Source organism: Nomascus leucogenys, chromosome 21 (genome assembly GCF_006542625.1).
Source record: "Nomascus leucogenys isolate Asia chromosome 21, Asia_NLE_v1, whole genome shotgun sequence".
Taxonomy (NCBI): Eukaryota; Metazoa; Chordata; class Mammalia; order Primates; family Hylobatidae; genus Nomascus; species Nomascus leucogenys.
Window position 1 is genome coordinate 56,197,060 of NC_044401.1, and position 17,791 is coordinate 56,214,850.

The window sequence follows — 17,791 nt, forward strand, 5'->3', positions numbered from 1 at the left end:
ATGATCTGTTAGAACTGAACTTTTTACCAAGAATGATGTTTCTTGAGCTGAATTCCAGACATTGTTCCAGTGGACATAAAGGTGTATTTCTCTCCTTTTCGTGGGCAGCTGGGCATACCTTATGGGGTCGTAGGTAGGCTTTTGTCCATGGGTGCATAAACAGTCTCTTTTGTTGAAGAGAAGCTAGGTACAGGGATGGGAATGAGTCCAGTCCACACAGTTGCTGCTCTTTCACAAGGACTGAAAGAGGCCCCCATGTCAACTGGTGTCTGGGAGGGCAGCTAAGGCAGCCACATGGGAAGGCTGGCTGGCTGGGTGGCTTCCAGAAGTCCCATGAAGCTTCCAGGCTTGAGGGTGGCTCTACCCACAGGCTGGCTGTTTGGCAGGCTCCCCAGGACCTTGGCTGGCTGCCATTGCATTTCGGCGTTCACGGACTCTGAAGGATCTGCTTACTCTAACTGATCTTATTCCTGCATAATCTTTTCTTTTTCTCCTGCTCTGCTGCCTGTTTATTTTTTGTTATCAGAGGAAGAAGAAATGCTCGAACCAGGAACCAGGTATTTACTAGAAAGGCCCGTTAGCCCCATTCACCGCGATGGAAACTGTCTTTAGTGCTGACTTCCAGAACAGAGCCCACCTTGCCTGTTGCTGATGGGTCCATATTCTTGTCCTGTCCCTGGGCACAGTCAATCAAGGAAAGAATTCACAGGTGGGGTGTGGAGGAGCCAAGAACATATCCAAATCCATGCTGTCTTCACAAGAGCATATTACTCGTGCCTCATCATTTACTCACCTTGTGAGGAGGGTAGGCCTTTGATTTGGCCCCTTTTAAAGAAAGTTTAAAAGAATTTGATGCTCTTTAAGTGACCTGGAATAACAGAGAGGTCAACCAATAATGGAATCCAAAAGAAAATGTCTCCCCTCTGCCATAATCATTTGTGGCTGTAGACCAGTCCAGGAAGATGTCATTGAAAATACATTCACATCCCAGGTGCCTGTGTTGAGAATTGCATCTTTTTCAGCCTTTTAGAGTAAGGTTGGCCCCTGGATGGCCAATGGCTGACATTGGCTGCCTCTAGAGCTTTTCCCTGTGACATGTTTAGTGTTAAATGCAGTATGCATCTGGGTGTTTAGTTGTGACTTCATGAGTAGAACTGGTCTTCTCTTCTTAGAGCTCAAAATTTCCACCGGGGGCCAGCCTTCCTTCTCTCTGGTGTGCCCTTAATTCTGACATTAGGTACTGCAGTAATAGGATGAGGACTTGATCCTTGAGCACTGAGAAAATAGTGTTGAGTTGGGACAAAATGGAGGGAGAGGCAGAGAACTCTTCAAGGCCAGACTCCAGCACCCTCCCTGAGGTGGTTCCCTCTCCACTGCCCAAGTGGGCCTGCCAGGCCTCCTGAGCCCAGGTTCCTTTCCAGTTGGGTAAGAAGACAGAGCATTTCTTTAAGACGATCATAGCTATGCCTTTTTGTGCGCACAGCTGAAGACTCTCTATTGTAACTGTCCGTGGAGACTTTAGGATTAGCAGTTCCTTGCTTGTTTTCCTACTAATCTGATGGTACTAATATTCTGGCTTGAGTCTGTAATCAGTGTTTGCAGTCTTTTTCCTGTGGCGGTTGTCAAGCCCCATAAAACTCACAATTTTTCTTTTCTCAAGGATTCAGGACAAGCTATACCGCTTGTAGTCGAGAGCTGCATCCGTTACATCAATTTATATGGTAAGCTGGATCTTGGGCCAGTGTTTTCAGCAATCTGCAGAACAGGTGCTAGGCTGTTCTGATAGGAAATGAGATTCTAATTTGTCCTGGAAGACTTCCCGTCACAGCTCTGCTTTTGAGGGGGAAAGTACTGCACACAGCAGCTGCTCTTCTGAGTGCTACTTTTGAGCCTGTGTGTTGGGGCATGGAGATCATGGTGAGAGGATCCAAGACCTAGGAAAACTGGAGAGTAGAAAGGGCATGGACAAGAGAACTCAACCCTACAGCTCTGTGCTTTGAGCACTGAATGGAGTTTGCCAGTAAATCAGCTAATACTACTAGATTGTAAGCTCCATGAAGGTATTAGGTTGATGCCAAAGTAATTGTGGCTTTTGCCATTACTTTTGAATGGCAAACGCAATTACTTTTGCGCCAACCTAATAATGGTGTCTGGGATTTGTTAACCATGGTGTCACTAGAATGTAACTGGTGCTTATCCACTCATTCATTCCTCCAAAACTATATTTATTGAGTGCATAATAGGCACTGCTTTGGACAATGGGAATACGGACATGAACAAGACAGGTGCAATGCCTGCCCTGCATAGCTTACATTGCCAATGAAAAGGGCAAGGAAATTATCAAGTGGAAAAATAAATAATATCATTTGAGATAGTGCAAATGCCGTGAAACTAATTTAAAGGGGATAGAGAATGGCTGGAAAGGAGAGGAGGTGCTTTGGCTAAGGTGGTGAGGAGAGATTTCTCCGAGGGGGTGATGTTTGAACTAAGTAATACCTGAGCAGAAGCAGCCAGCTGTGCAGTCCAGGTGGAGAGAATGGAGGATGGCGAGTGGAAAGGCCTAGCATGGAGAGGAAGGTCAGTGTGGCTGGGTGGTAAGGAGCCAGGAAGATGGGATCAGAGACTTGGGTGGCAGAAGTTCAATATTGTTTAATTAAAGAGAGGAACAAGCATTTATTGAGCACATACTATGTACAAACCAAACTTTGACCAAAGCCTGCCTTTTGAGAATAAATATTTCCTAAATTATAACGTGGAAAATTGTTTTATATAGAAAAACAGAGATAGGGAAAGGATCACAGGCTCCCCCCTTAATTCCCATTAAGATGAAACAGACCTTTTAATTCCTTCAGTCGTACAGGCTGCTGTTATGTCGTTACTGTCGTGTCATGTATAAGGGTCTGCTCTTTGTTAAGGCCTTGTAGAAACATGTGAAAAAAGGGATAGTTTTACTTTAACAATTTAACCTCTCCCAAGTCCCAGCCAGAATGTACTCTGGAGTCCAGCTCTTCTTGAAGGCAGAACATGTCTGTGTACAGGGAAGGAAAGGTATTGATACAAACTTCTTGAGGCCTTTTCCTTTAAGCTCAAACAGAAGATCACAAGTGTAAGAAGCAGATGTGTCCAAGGATTTTGGCCAGCTGTATTTTACCGTGAAGGCCATTTCTGAAGACATTCATAGGGAATGACTCTGTTATAAAGGATCAGGGGGTGAAAGGGACAAGCAATGGGGAGAGTCACTGATATTCCCGGTAGTCTAATGAACTCAAGGTCTCGTGGATTTACTATTTCTTTTTCTGTATGTTTCTTTTTTAGGACTCCAGCAGCAGGGGATCTTCAGAGTGCCAGGATCTCAGGTGGAAGTCAATGACATCAAAAATTCCTTTGAGAGAGGTGGGTGCAGAGCAACCATCTTAAGTCTGTGGCCAGGGGAAGCCAGGGTGAATGTTCACATGTGTCTCAGAGCCAGTGGTGTGCAGAAGCCGGCCTGCAGTGGTTTGCAGGAGCTGATTGTGCACATCTCTTCCCAACTTCACATGCAGTGCCTTTGTCCTGGTACTTGGAATAAGCCATGGCTGGAGTGTTTATACCACAGAAATTGGCAAACACTAAGTTCTAATTGTTTCCTGCCAAAGAGTTAACTGTTTAACATTTACCTACCACCAGCACCAGCACCAGCACCAGCACCAGCACAACCACCACTACTACTACTACTGCTATTACTACTATTACTGCTTATGGGTGCTTTCTCTAGTTAACTGCACAGTGGTTGCTGAGAGAGGGTGCCTTGTAAAGAGCTCTGGATTATTTATGTGAATCTGTAAAGAATGCTACATTTTAGAATTGGAAGAACATAGAAAACACTGAGTGGCTTTTAGAATATCCTAATTTTTAATTTTTTATGCAGTGTTTTTGGCAAGCCACACATTGGGGGAAAGAGATTATACACTCCCTCCACCCCTGGAGAGGTGACCTAGTTCCCATTTTGATTGAAACAAGGATATGAAAGCCTATTAGAAATGAGGTGGACCACTAGACCAGGACACATGTGATATATTTGGTGTAGCCTCTCTGGGGCTCAGAATCCCTGATAGGAACAGATGGCCAGTGACAGTGTCCAAGCCAAGTAAGGACTCACTGGGTCAGGAAACGCTCAATTCTTCTTACACCTCTGCCTTTGAATACTCAGTGCTTATCTCACTGCTGCACTGAAACGGAAAATCCATGCATTTTCATTCGAGGAAATATTTTCAATCCTGCTCCCTGATTCTAGAACAAAACCTAGCATTAGCAAGTCCATAACCTCATCCCAGGGGAGGAAAGAAGAGTTGGAATATCAGTATCCCAAATAATATCTCTGCCTGCAGTTTTCCTATTTGAAAAGGTCATGTCTCCATAGTCCATCCTTTCTCAACTCTGATTTACTGCCTTCTTCTCTGAGTGGTTCTGGTACTGAAGACCCCAACCCCATACCCCTTTACTTGCAGTACATCACATCCCAAAAGGTATGGTTTACCCCTGTTGGCTGTGCTCTGAGCAGGCCTCTCTATGTGTTTCCACCCATAGAATTCTTCCTACTTATTACGTAGCTCCCCTCCCACCCCAAAGGAGCTGCCTCTTGAGCAAATTCTCTGCGTCTCAGTCATCTCCATTCCATCCTGCGGTGGAGGAAGCATTCTGCAGCCCCAAGCAGTACTGCCGCGGCCCCCAGGCACAGACCCTCTGTGGATGTAGGTGCTCTGGCTTGGAACCATCTGTAGACAATGAGATTTGGCTGCATGTCATGCTCAGTGGCCTCCTGGAGTCTAGGGGAGCTTCGTTTCTGGAGCCTACTTGAGGATCTCGGGTGCTTAGAACCAGGGAGCCCCAGGACCTCCTTGCTCCAAGCTCCTACTCAGTCATCTATTCATTCACTAAACAAGCATGCACTGAGCCCTATACCATACAAGGTAATGAACAAGGGCCTGGAAATGCAATATGAACAAAACACAGTCACTACTAGTGGGGGAGCCAGTTTAGGCAACAGCCAGTATAATCCGTGCAATGATGGAGTAGGCAATGGGGAGCATAGGAGGCCCTAGCCCAGCCTGGATGGAATGGGGAGGAATAGCAAAGCCAGGGAAGGCTTCCTTGGGAAAAAATGCCTAAGCTGAGGCTTGAAGAGTAAGAGCCAGGGGAAGCAGGGGCAAAGAAAGGGCATTCCAATCCAAGAGAACAGCATGTGCAAAGGTCAGAAAGCAAGAGGTCTCTCCCATCTGCGTCCATGATGCAAGTATCATTTGTCATTGCTCTGAGCCTCTCTTGGCAGCACTGGACAGTCCAATCCATAATGTTGTTTCTTCGTTTTCCCCAACTCCTTACACCCCTGCTGCCCTGTGTTCATTTACAATGAACAGAACCATAGTCTGGAACCTTTGCTGGTTCCCTCCTCCTGGGCTCATCCCATTATACAGAATGCCTTGTCACTCTGCATTGAATCTCATGGGCAAACTCACTGCATGGTGCCTCTAGCCTGGCAACCACTTTGCCTGGCATTTCCCTGCCTCTCCATATTCTATATGTAACCTTGTTGCCACAGGCAACCCTACCCTTTCCCTACTCCGGTAGCACTGCTTTTTACCTTCTTGAATGTGATTTTCTAAGGTCAGCACCTCCTTTCACTTGCTTTGGTGCTTTGCAGGGGTGATGTGCAATTTAAAAGAATTCTTTGCTCCTAACAAGCCTTGGATCGCCTCAGGCAGAGCCCAGCTGGGCAGAGAACATCTGAACTAAATCTCAGCTGCAAAAAATATTTTTTCCTTTTTCTTTTCCTCATGGATGCAGTTGGCCTCACTCCCTCTCCCCATCGTTCCAAAACGAATCTCATTCTCTCGCCAGCCTGGTCCTTCTGCTCCACCTGAGTCGACAATGAAGCATGCATTCTTCTAAAAGAATCGTTCTAGTATGTCTCTTTTATAAAAATCCTTTCCTGGATTTTCTGGGTTGGCTGCTGCCAGATTTCTCACTTATTCTTTTCTGTTCCCTGATATTCACTAAGCATATGCCCTGGGTTTGGCTCCTAACCTGGCTTTCACTCAGGGCCGCCTCCTCCCACCCCTCCCCAGACTAGGGTCTTCCCTCTTCCTGGCCCTCAGCCTGCTTATCTCTGTGTTTCCCTGGCGACGGGTGGCCCAAACCTGGGCCCAGCTCAATATTTCTCTTCTCGCCCACTCTTCACATCCCACATGGTTTAACTCATGACTAAATTTCCTCTCCAAACCAGTATGCCATGTTTTTCCTTTCTTCCTGTATTTTATTTATTTATTTATTTGTTTATTTAGTTGAGATAGAGTCTCGCTCTGCCACCAGGTTGGAGTGCAGTGGCGGAATCTCGGCTCACTGCAACCTCCGCCTCCCAGGTTCAAGTGATTCTCCTGCCTCAGCCTCCTGAGTAGCTGGGACTACAGATGTGTGCCACCTCGCCTGGCTAATTTTTTGTATTTTTGGTAGAGACAGGGTTTCACCATGTTGGCCAGGATGGTCTCCATCTCCTGACCTCATGATCCGCCTGCCTCAGCCTCCCAAAATGCTGGGATTATAGGCGTGAGCCACTGCACCTGGCCAGTTTATTTTGTTTTTGAGACAGGGTCTCTGCCTCCCCCGGTTCAGGTGATCCTCCCACTTCAGCACCCTTCCATCCACCAAGTAGCTGGGATTACAGGTGTGTGCCATCATCCTTGGCTAATTTTTATATTTTTTGTAGAGATGGGCTTTCGCCATTGAACTCCTGGGCTCAAAGCGATGCACCCGCCTCAACCTCCAGAATTGCTGGGATTCCAGGCGTGAGCCACTGCCCCCAGCCTTTTCCTTTTATTTTTAAAATTTAAATCCTCTAATCCCTGCAGGGTGCCCATTCTTCACCAGTTGTTAAAAGGGATTTGGGTCTTGTTCTTCCTTGGCTCTGTTTTTCCCTTCTCCTGAGTAGAGGTCTTCCCAGAGTTCCTTGCTTATGGCTGTTGAAAGGAGCATGGTTTTCTTTTCCTTAAGCTCCTGAAAAGGGATAACATGTTGGAAATCCACTCCTGGCTTATTATTCCTAAATCTACTTTTTTTTTTTTTCCTTCTCATATGAGTCAACCAGAGTTTTAGTTGGAATTCTTTTTGTTGTTGTCGTCAGTAAATCTTAAACTCACTGCTCAAGTTTTGAGCTCTCCCTATAAATCTTCTGGCAAAATGAAGGAGAGAGAGAAAAAAAAACACATCATGAAAAGGCAAGAATTAGCTGCTGAGCTGTGGAGTGAGCTGTGGTTTGCTCTTGTCTCCCAGAGGGTCCCCCACAAACCTCTGTAGGTGCCCTCTTTGTATGCACAGATGGGAGTGCTGAGGTCTCTCCTTATGTGGAGGGCGTGCCTTGCCAAGGAGGCAATGGCTGTCTCCCCCTGTACAGATCTACGGAGGGTTTGGATGTGAGGCTAAAGTCATGCCATGCCTTGTAGGCTCTAGCACACTCTTGACTCTGGATCTGCCCCTTCTGAGATCTGTGTCCTGCCTTGAGAAGAGGGATGGAACCAGAAGATGCTGGGCGGGGTTGTCATGTCGAGGGGCTTGAGGACCTGTGGCCAGACAGAACTGCCCTCATGAGAAAGACTGACTCCAAGCTTCCAGCAGCAGGTCTGACAGAGCCTTTAAGCACACACTGTGTGCTCAGTCTCTGCCCTGGGCACAGCCCTGTCTTAAAGCCTTTGGCAACGCCCAGGTGATCTGGGTAAAAGTAAGCTCCAGGCAGGGCAATTTGGTAACAATGCCACCTCCCCAGGACATTAGCTAGCCAAGTGTGAACATGCCTTTCCTTCAGATTTGCCTGGAATGTTAGCTTTAATTCTTCTCCTGGAGAAAGCCATCATTCACAGGAACCATCCAGCTCATCTCCGGCTCTGGGATTCCATTCTCAGAGCCAAAACTGACTAGCTTGCAGAGAGCCAAAGGCCTGGGCTAATTGAAAAGAATGTTTAGGCAGTTCAGTTTATGGACTGAGAGCCTTGCAGGAGGAATGGCAAGAACTAATGGCATGTGTATGTGTATGTGTGCATATGTAAAGTCAATATGCTAATCATGCTTAACAACGGGAACTAGTACTAGGCAGCATGGAGGAAAATATCCATGTGTTTTTGAATTATGAGACCACAGGAATGATGTGTGGAGCTAATAGGGAAACAGCTTAATATGGTACAGTTTTTGAATTCCTTAGGCTGCTACAGGGATAGGAGGGAGGCTGAGGAGATAAGGCTTGGACATCCCCCACCCCAGTTCAACTAAGACAGCCTTGTTCTATAAGTTGGGATTTCATAGAAACTTTTTTACTGAGAAAAAAAAAAAAGGTTGAGATGTAAAGGATGAAAGGAAGGAAGGAAGGAAAGTAGGTCAAGATATACCTACCTACATAAGCAGGCATAGATGCAGACAGACAGATCCAAAAATCACAGGTAGAAGAAAGTGTATCTCTCAGGGATTATGAGACCTTGGAGCTGCCAGTATCTGTTGTTGACTTTGTGATTGTGGGCACATTGCTTCATCTGCCCGGGCCTCAGCTCTCCCACAGGAGAGAACGGTGGTATTGGAACCATGTCTCCCTAGTGACATGCAATGCTGTTGTAAGGGTTAGAGTTCATCTGTACAAATGTGCTTCTCACTTGAGAAGTGCTGTGTGAATACAGGTGATATTTTTGGTGTGTTTATTTTCTCTCTTCCTTCCCTACAAAGAAGTCTTATGGAGGCAGCATTCTCACCTCCTCCAGTGGGAACATTTGAGAGATTGACCTATCCAATACCAGTATCTGGGCCACCATGCATGATTGTTCACGCTGGGCACTGCACAAGGCTGCTCAGCCAAGAGAACAGATGGGAACTGAACTCTGGCTCATGCTCTGTACACTGCAAGCCCTGGTGCAGGAAGGCAGGGGGACCATTCTCTAATTCATACTGAAGCATGTTGGGGCTAGGGAGGCTCTGGCAGTGACATGTATTCACTTCCCACAGAAGCAGAGTAAAGAGATCCAAGGATGAGTTTCCAGTTCTGCTTTTCATTGCTTGCCAGCCCTAGAGGTGCTCTTAGCTGTTCAGGAGGAGGAGCAGCCCATTGTGCAGATGTATCTGAACATCTCAGGAAAGCAGCAGAAGGCTCCCTGCTGCCTTTCACCTCCCCCACGGAAATTCACAGTGGTGAACCTGCCCAGCAGCTCTGATTAAATTGAAAAGTGCTACTCCCCTGAGATACCATTTTCCCTTGTCCAACTGGCAAAAATTCAAAACACTGATGATATGCCAGGGGCAGGGCTGTGGAAAACAACATTCTTGAGATGGTGTTGATGGTAGGAATATAAAATGGCATAGCCCCAGTGAAGAATTCGACTCTGTCTGAAAAAACTGCATATATGTCTACCCTATGACCCAGCCATCCCTCTTCTGGGAACTGATCACAGAGATCTACCTCTATGCATACAAAAACACAAGAATATTCACTGTGGCAACACTTAAAATAATAAAATAGTGGGAAGAAGTCAAATGTTAACCCATAAGAGATTGATTGTATAAATTATGGTCTATCCATGAAGTAGAGTACTTTGCAGCCTTTAAAAAAATAATAAATAGAGGAAGATCTCTGTGAACTAATGTGGAGGGATTTCCAGGATTTCTTGTTAAGTGAAGAAAGAAGTTTATTTAGAAGTATACTACATTCTGTGTAAGAAATAAGAAGATATTAAAAATAGGCCTATGTATTTGCTCACACAGCAAGACAAACCAGAAACGAATGAAAATGGTTAAATATAAGGTGTGGAGGAGAGAAGGGTAAGAATAGGGCTTTTCTGAGTACAACTTTTGACTTTTGGACCCTATAAATGCTTTGTGCATTCAAAACTGTAAATTTTAAAAAAAGTATTTCTAAAAAAATTAATACCTAAAATACAAAGAAAACCAAGTATGCCACTTACCAAATTGATAACCACAGAGAGTAACTTTTGAACATGTACTCCGATCATACATTTTTAACAGCTTTATTGAATTGCATACCATAAGGTTCACCCATTTTTTAAAGTATACATATCATGCAGATCAAAACCACAAATATCATGTCACCCCAGTTAGAATGGCTATTATTAAAAAGGCAGACAATAACAGATGCTGACGAGGATGCAGAGAAAAGGGAACTCTTATATACTGTGGGTGGGAATGTAAATTAGTGCAACCACTATGGAAAACAGCATGGAGATTTCTCAAAAAACTAAAAATAGAACTACCATACCATTCAGCAATCCCACTACTGGGTATTTATCTAGAGGAGAATAAATTAATGTATCAAAAGGATACCTGCACTCCCACATTTACTGCAGCACTATTCACAATAGCAAAGATACGGAAGCAACCTACGTGTCCACCAATACATGAATGGAAAAAGAAAATGTAGTGTATAATATATAGTGGAATACTATCCAGCCATAAAGAAGAATGAAATCATGTCATTTGCAGCAACATGTATGGAACTGGAGGACATTATGTTAAGTGAGATAAGCCAGCCTCAGAAAGAAGATTACTGCATGTTCTTACTCCTGTGTGGGAGCTAGAACACTTTATCTCATGGACACAGAGGATAGAATGATAGGTGCCAGAAGGAAGGGTGAGTGGGAGTGGAGAATGAAGAGAGGTTGGTTAGTGGGTACAGACATACAATTAGATAGAAGAAATAAGTTCTAGGGTTTGATAGTAGAATAGGGTGACGATACTTAGCAACACTATTTTGTGTATTTCAAAGTAACTAGAAGAGAGGACTTCAAATGATACCAACACGTAGAAATGACAGATATTCAAGGTGATGGATACCTCAAATACCCTGACTTGATCATTATATATTCTATGCATCTAACAGTTACATGTACACCTTAAATATTTAAAATGTTATATATCAATGATAGAAAAAAATACATTTCAATGGTTTCTATTATATTTACAGAGTTAGCCAATCATCATCATAACGTTACTTCAGAACTTTTTCATCCTCCCCAAAAGGAATCTTGTACCCATTTGCAGGTCCCTCCCAATATCCTCCATACCCTGGCCACCAGCCCTAGGCAACCACTGATCTACTTTCTGTCTTCTGACCATATATATCTTTAGTGGGATACATTTTGAAGGTAAAAATACTAAACAATAACATAAACAAAAGCCCTGGAAAGAAATCTCAAGTTGTGTGTAGCAGGTTTATTGTCAGTGGTAATATTGCTATTAAAACTGTTACACCATTGATTGTGTATTATAGGATAAGGGAAATGAATATAATTATTACTAATATTATTCAGAACCAGGATTTTTATGGTAAGAAAAAAATGTACAAATACAAAATAAGTGAAGGTAATGAAAACCTTATTGTATGAATAAGAAACATCAGTATGAACTCATGAAAAAAAATTCTAGTTCTATCCACTGAAAGGATCTAGAAGGTCTTTATGACTCTTCTGTAGCAATGAGCACACCTAATACCTAGATCTTGGTGTCTCGAGATGAGACACCATATTTGTTTCCTACAAAAAGCAAACAGAGCCCGCTGGAGAAATGTTTGATTCAAGATCTGGATCAAGGAAAGTAAAAAGTAGTTGGGGATTTTTTTTGGTCCAGAAAACAAGGAAGTGCTCATTGGAGGTCACATTAAAAGGACACAAGAAAGTATGCTCCATGGCTGAATTTGGGACAATTTAAGTATTCTAAAAAATATCGATGGTAATGGGTAATCACAATTCAGTTAAAAATTACAAAAACAAGTTCGTATAAATGTTAATAAAGATGAGGGTGGGGGACAGGAAGACAGCTCCTCTTTACAAAAGAATGCCTGCTGATACACGGAGAAGAAATGACATAATTAGAAAATCACCATTTTGCAACCCCAGTGGAACAATTACTTTGGGCAAAAATCGTCACTGGATGCTAAAACCACTGGGTGAAACATGTTGGGCACTACATGCACATGGTCATCTCAAAGTATCATCTTGACACTTTGAGTACCATTTCACAGATCATACTTTATTACAAAGTGGGGGAAAATACCTTTATAATGTAGAGATCAGGAAGCCAACACCTTGACCCAGTGATCAAGGTTGGCATCACCAGCAGCAGGACAGCCTGACGTACGTGCCTTCTAATGGGATGCATTAAGGTGTCCATAACATCACCCATGTAGTGTTCTTGCCAAAAATATTTAATTGGAGTCTAATCATGAGAAAACAGACAAATCCAGAGTGTGAGGCATTCTACAAGACAACTGGCCAGGGCTCTTCAGAAAGAGCCGATATTGTAAAAAACAAACTAGCAAACAAAAATATCGGAGTGTATTTTACATTTAAAGGACCCAAGAAAAATAACCACCAAATGAATTGTGTGAATGTTGATTAGATCTTGGCTTCTGAAAAAAAGTCTGTAAAAGACACCATGGGACAACTGGGGATGTCTGAATGTGGGCTGTATATGAGATGTTCTTTTTGAATGGTTAATTTTCTTAGGTGTAATGATGTTGTGGTTATGTAGGAGAATATCCTTATTCTTAGGAGAAGTGTGTTGAAGTAGTTAGCAGTGGTGTGTTTTGATGTCTACAAAATAATCTCAAATAGTGGAGCAACAATAAATATAAATACAGAAAGAACGAGAAATCAAATGTGGCAAGATGAGTGTAAGCGAAGTGTGATGGGCATTCATTATTTTATTTTTACAACTTTTCTATAGATTTAAACATTTTCAAATAAGTTGCAGGGAGAACTTTAAACTTGCTGAAATGGGGGGCCTCATATGTGGGGGAGACTTCTCCCATCTGCCTTTCCTGTGGTTCAGGCTGGACCAGGTCATCTCTTCTGCCATCTGCACGTTCTCTGACTCCTTCCCAAGCTGAAACATCATCTAGTCTCTTGTTTCCACTCAGGTGAAGACCCCCTTGTGGACGATCAAAATGAACGAGATATCAATTCAGTCGCTGGTGTTTTAAAACTGTATTTCCGAGGACTGGAAAACCCACTCTTTCCTAAGGAAAGGTTTCAAGATTTTATATCTACTATTAGTAAGTATTTCCCAGGTGAAATGATCAGTTCTTTGACAAATCATTGTTGGAGTTGAGCTACAGGCTTATTGCTGTGCTAGGCATAGAGGAGGAATATTATGAAAGGCGAAGTGTGACATGCGTCCTCGTAGAACTGAAAGCAGAAATAACAAGATGGTTTATAATGAAAAGGCTAATGGGCATGTCACACCCCCTGGGTAGAGAAGGAGCTCAGAGGAGAACCAGAGGAAGACTTGATTTCGCAGATCAGAGCCAAGAGAGAGTGCTGGGAGCAGAGTGTTCCAGGAGGAATGAGCACGGGGGATCCTGGGAAGGGCTAGGGACATAGACCCAGTGGGACCAGCCAAGAGGGTGTCCCAGCCTGTGCATGGTGCAAGAGATTGGAAGGGGAAAATGGAGCAAAAGGGTGAAGACCTTGAATGCCTTGCAGACATTCCAGAGCTTTTCCCCTTGGGTGATGGGGAGACGTGGAAGGTCTAGAGGTCAGGTCAGCAGCATGACCAACAAGGGAAATGCTGAAAGTAAGTTGTCTGGGGATTTTCTCTGACATTGCTAGTTAGTTGTGAGAAACTATTATGTTTCTGTGGATAAAATCAGGAGGAACCCAGTCTAGGGGGCTGATGTCATGGCACCTTGACTCTGAGATACCCAAATCCAAGGTAACCTTTTGGAAATTTTTTTAAAAAATAAGCTTTCAACTTTAGAATATTAGAATTTTAGTCATTTAGAATAAACTTTTAAATTTGATTCACAGAAAAGTTGCCCCATACCCAGTTTCATTTGGGGTGTTTCTCACAGTACTCTGAGAGATATTTGCAGCCAGGAAAGTGTCCCAGGAGACGGCAAGAGAAGAGGGAGATTTGAGCTCTCTTTTATTGTGTGTGTAAAAGACCCTTCTGTTCCTCTCCTCCCTCCACACTATTCCCTGCTTATCTTTCCAGACCTCCATACTCCATACTGTATTCTAGACTGCAGAGGTCTGACCCTGTCTGAGCCCTGTATCACTTGCTCAGCCAGTGTTTCCAGAACCCCAAAAATCCTGTTCCTGTACAGGACGCTGAGCAAATTTCAGGTCTAGGATGACCTGGAAATAGGGGTCAGAGATGAGATCCCGAGCATCTGCCAGACTTTGGCTGATAGGTACCTTGAGAAGTGGTGATTTATTTGATGTTCATTTCCTGAGCACCTACTATGTGTCAGGCCTGGCCTGCAGCTGGTGTTTGTAAAGAGTTTAATAAAACATGGTCCCTGCCTGTGTCTGTCAGGACTCATAGGTGACAGAAACCCAGCTTAAACCTGCTTACTTCATAAAAGGGAATGCACTGTTCAGGAACCTGGACAACTTAGGTCCAGCTGGACTCAGACCTTCACACGGCATCAGCAGATATATGCCCCCTCTGTCTCTATGCCAGCTTCACTCTTAGATGGGATCCTCCTCTCAGGGGCCTCCACTGTGCTCCAGGCTTACCTCTACCCAGGTCCAAGAGGGCACCTCCCTGTGGGTTTCTCACAACCAAAGTCCCAAGAGTTGACTCTGATTGGTTCTTGATTAGGCCACACCTCCATCCCCTCCCTGTAGCTAGGGAGATGGATGCTCTGATTGGCCAGGCCAGGATCACCTATGATCCCCAGAATCAAGAGTAGAGCTGGCTTCCCCATCCATGTGGGTTGATATAGGAGATGTGGCAAGCGAACGTTTGTTGCTTTGCTCTCTGAGGATGAAAGGCACACTGAAAGGCCCCTTTATGTTACAGAACTGGAGAACCCAGCCGAGAGGGTGCACCAGATCCAACAAATCCTCGTCACCCTACCCCGTGTGGTCATTGTGGTCATGAGATACCTCTTCGCTTTCCTCAACCAGTGAGTGTCTGGCCAAGGGGCCCCTTTTTGACTCGGGCCTGGCCTCTTTTGGGAGGGGGTGTCTTGAGGCTTTTGCAGATGCTGTTTTTAAAGGAGAACATGGAACCCTCCTGGATTTGTATAGAGTCCCTCAAAAGAAAAAAAACACAGTGGGAGGACTTGCCTTTCCCAGATGACTTGTGGGTAACTCCTCTCTCCTAGCCTCTCCCAGTATAGCGACGAGAACATGATGGATCCCTACAACCTGGCCATCTGCTTTGGGCCTACCCTCATGCACATCCCTGATGGGCAGGACCCTGTGTCCTGCCAGGCACACATCAATGAAGTGATCAAAACCATCATCATCCATCATGAAGCCATCTTCCCCAGCCCCCGGGAGCTAGAGGGACCTGTGTATGAAAAATGCATGGCTGGAGGGGAAGAATATTGGTAAGATGCCATTCCTCTTAATATTATTATTATTATTATCATCATCATTGTTATTGCCATTGACCAGGAACAATAAGAAACCCTTCAGTTTTCTTACTGCTTGATAGTCGGTACTTTCATATACATTTTCTCATCTGAGCTTCACAGCAGCTTCACATGAGAGATAGGTACATCAGTTAGGATTCTCTTGGTTATAAGGGACAGACATACAACTCAAATTGCCTTTAGCCAAATGGGACTTCATTGATTTACTTAAGTTAAAAAGTCTGGGGATATCTTCAGGTATAGCTTGATCCAGGGGCTCAACTATTACCACAAGGACTTGGTCCTGCAGTCTCCATTCCTTGGCCCTGCTTGATTCTGTGTTGGCTTCATTCTTGGACAGCTATTTCCTTGGTGGTTGCAAGAAAGCAACCAGCAACTCAAGATCTATAACTCACTCTCTTATCATCTTCAATAGAAAGAGACCCTTTCCTTCCCAAATGTTCCAACACAAGCTCAAGAATTGTGTTTCATTGCTGAGGTTTGGGCCTGGTGAAGTAATCACCTTGGTAAGGAGATGCAATGCTTTAACTGGCCATGTGAGTCACAAGCCCATCTCAGGAAGCAGGGGAGTGAATAGTCCCCACCTCAACTTTATGAACTGAGTGTGACACTTCCTACCCTTGTCTCCTCTCACCTAGGAGTTCTCTTTTCCAGACAAAGTGAGCTCAGTTTCTTTGCGTGTCCAACACCATGTCAACAATCACTAGTTTGGGACCTCTGTGTGCCTGGTATACCTGGTACTACACTAGGTCTTAGGAGAAATATTTTAGAACCTTTTCAAAGTCAGGGCTTTAAAAGCTTCCCCAGGCTAAGACCTTAAAATGTGAAGACAGGAAAAAAATGTTTAAATGTGGTGAAGACAGGAAATTCAGGACACTAAATGACAGAGACCAAAGCGTTTCTACTATTTCTTTATTTCCAATTCAGGAGAGCACACAGCTATATATTTAGGTATTACCTACACTGCCTTCAGCCAGGTGCCTACAGGGGAGTTTGTTTTTTGATTGTCAAAGCATTCCTGGACTTTTGAATTGCCTTATTACTGTGAGCGTATTTGGGCAGCTGCTTCAAAGAAGGAAGGTGTTCCAGCCTTTGTGTTTCCTTCCCACATGCCTCCCTGCATAGAATACTGGGTCATAGTGGTGTCTAATCACAGCTCTTAATCTCGTTTGAGGCACTAGGGAGCAAGTCCATCCCTGTTCTGTAACAGAAACATTAAACAGCTGGCAAGCATAATTTCTGGACAAAGAGAATTTTCACACAGTTTTTGCAACCATTACCAGTTCTCTTTTCTTGCTACAATGTATGTAATTAGTGTTCTGGGAAGGGACCCACAGATCTTCATGTACTTATCAAAGAACAATATACAATAACCACACTTTTCTTAATCCTATTTGTTTCCCACGAGACTGTAAAACTATTAATTACATGGTAATTTTGGAGCTTCCAAAACCAAAAGGGAGACTTGGCTGAGGGTCTCAGCACAGTAGACAACATTAATTCATTCAACAAATGTTACCAAGCATCTGTTGTGGGCTGGATTCTGTGCTGGGAGTCAGAGATGTAACAAAACAGGATTGACCCCTGGTGCAGGAGCTCTGATGGAATAGGAAACAAATGGCTCCAGAAGTGGGGCTTCCTGAGCCAATCTAGGGAAATCAGGAAGGGCTTCCTGGGGGAAGTACAGACTGAGCTGAGACTGCAGAATGAACAGGAGCCAACCCAGTGAGGAGTGGGAAGACCTGGAGCATTCAGTAGAATGAAAAGTAGTTCAGTGTGGCCAGAGCATAGCATGTGTGACAGGGGAATGGTGAAAGGATGAGACTCCACAGGTTGGATAGAGCCAGCTATGAAAAATCTTGGAAGCCATTGAGTTTGGTCCTGATTGAGGTGGCAGTGGAGAATTTTTCATAATAAAGTGCATATTCCTTTAAATGGCATTGCAAATGTCAACTCCTTTGAGAAGCCTTCTCTGTCCACTCTTTATAGGTCTCCTCTGCTGTTCTTGTCTCTGCCCATTTATTTCCTATATAACACTACATAACATAACTTACAACTGTCTTATTTATTGGCCTATTTACTTCGGTTTTTTTCTTGACCCTCTCCCTACAATGTAAGCAACATGAGGCCAGGAACCTTGTCCACCTTAATCTCTCATTGCATCCCTCCTGCCAGCACACTGCCTGGCATATTAGGACTCACTCAATGGCTCTATAAAAAAAAAAAACTGGCTGATTATGTGAATTAACCCTTGCCTCAAGAAGCTTATAATCTAGTGAGGGGGTAGTAGCTGGTGAAATTATACCAGCACAGTAACAACTAAATCTGATGGACTGGATTACTCAGCCACCATGCCCATCGTGGTTGCCAGTCTACTCTCACTGC

The 17,791-nt window shown here is 44.0% G+C and overlaps 1 protein-coding gene across 7 annotated transcripts in view; it reads left to right on the top strand.

Moving 5' to 3' along the window:
• The window catches only part of SRGAP3 (SLIT-ROBO Rho GTPase activating protein 3), a 276,271-nt gene that overhangs the window by 222,088 nt on the left and 36,392 nt on the right, over positions 1 to 17,791 (top strand). For 4 of the 7 annotated variants that reach the window (XM_030801815.1, XM_030801817.1, XM_030801818.1 and 1 more), the window contains 6 exons: positions 527 to 557; positions 1,661 to 1,721; positions 3,316 to 3,393; positions 12,938 to 13,072; positions 14,827 to 14,932; positions 15,134 to 15,361. In XM_030801815.1, coding sequence (XP_030657675.1) covers positions 527 to 557; positions 1,661 to 1,721; positions 3,316 to 3,393; positions 12,938 to 13,072; positions 14,827 to 14,932; positions 15,134 to 15,361 — 639 coding nt within the window. Of the gene's footprint in view, positions 1 to 526; positions 558 to 1,660; positions 1,722 to 3,315; positions 3,394 to 12,937; positions 13,073 to 14,826; positions 14,933 to 15,133; positions 15,362 to 17,791 lie in introns of those variants that run through there. The other 3 variants (XR_004027563.1, XR_004027564.1, XM_030801816.1) reach the window with 3 other exon arrangements.